The sequence below is a fragment of the Pteropus vampyrus genome, unplaced genomic scaffold, assembly GCF_000151845.1.
Source record: "Pteropus vampyrus isolate Shadow unplaced genomic scaffold, Pvam_2.0 Scaffold178, whole genome shotgun sequence".
Classification (NCBI taxonomy): Eukaryota; Metazoa; Chordata; class Mammalia; order Chiroptera; family Pteropodidae; genus Pteropus; species Pteropus vampyrus.
In genome coordinates this window covers 487467-487845 of record NW_011888959.1, presented here as the reverse complement: position 1 = coordinate 487845, position 379 = coordinate 487467, and the positions used below count along the sequence as shown (strand labels likewise).

At 68.1% G+C, this 379-nt stretch overlaps 1 protein-coding gene across 1 annotated transcript in view; it reads left to right on the top strand.

Annotated features, from left to right (window-relative positions):
- Window positions 1–45: 45 nt before the first annotated feature.
- Window positions 46–379, top strand: part of ZNF839 (zinc finger protein 839) — a 12883-nt gene continuing 12549 nt past the window's right edge. The window contains exon 1 of the mRNA XM_023537133.1: window positions 46–199. Within this exon, the coding sequence (XP_023392901.1) occupies window positions 110–199 (90 nt within the window). The 5' untranslated portion in view covers window positions 46–109. The remainder of the gene's footprint in view (window positions 200–379) is intronic.

Below are 379 nucleotides of genomic sequence, written 5' to 3'. Positions count from 1 at the left end.
TCCCCTCCCAGACCTATTAGACTGGACGGTCTGGAGGTGAGGACAAGGAACCTCCAAGTCCAGACAGGATCCGCAGGTGGATGATGCACGTGGCATTGAGAACATCTGGATGGAGAGACGTCAGGCCAGGGGCCGCAGAACCCCGAAGGCCTCCGCCTCCGAGACCCTGGACAGCTCCGGGCGGAGGCGACGTCTGAAGGTTAAGTTCAGGTCGACGCCTCTGCGCGCGCCGCGGCCAGCTCTCCCCGCCCACCCGCAAGCGCGGCGCGGCGCGGTCGCCTTCCGAGGTGTATTGGCCTGCGGGGCACTCGTAGCGGCCCCGCTCCCGGGTGACGCGCATTTGCGCCGCCGTCGCCTGAGTGCCCGGGTTCGAGTCCCC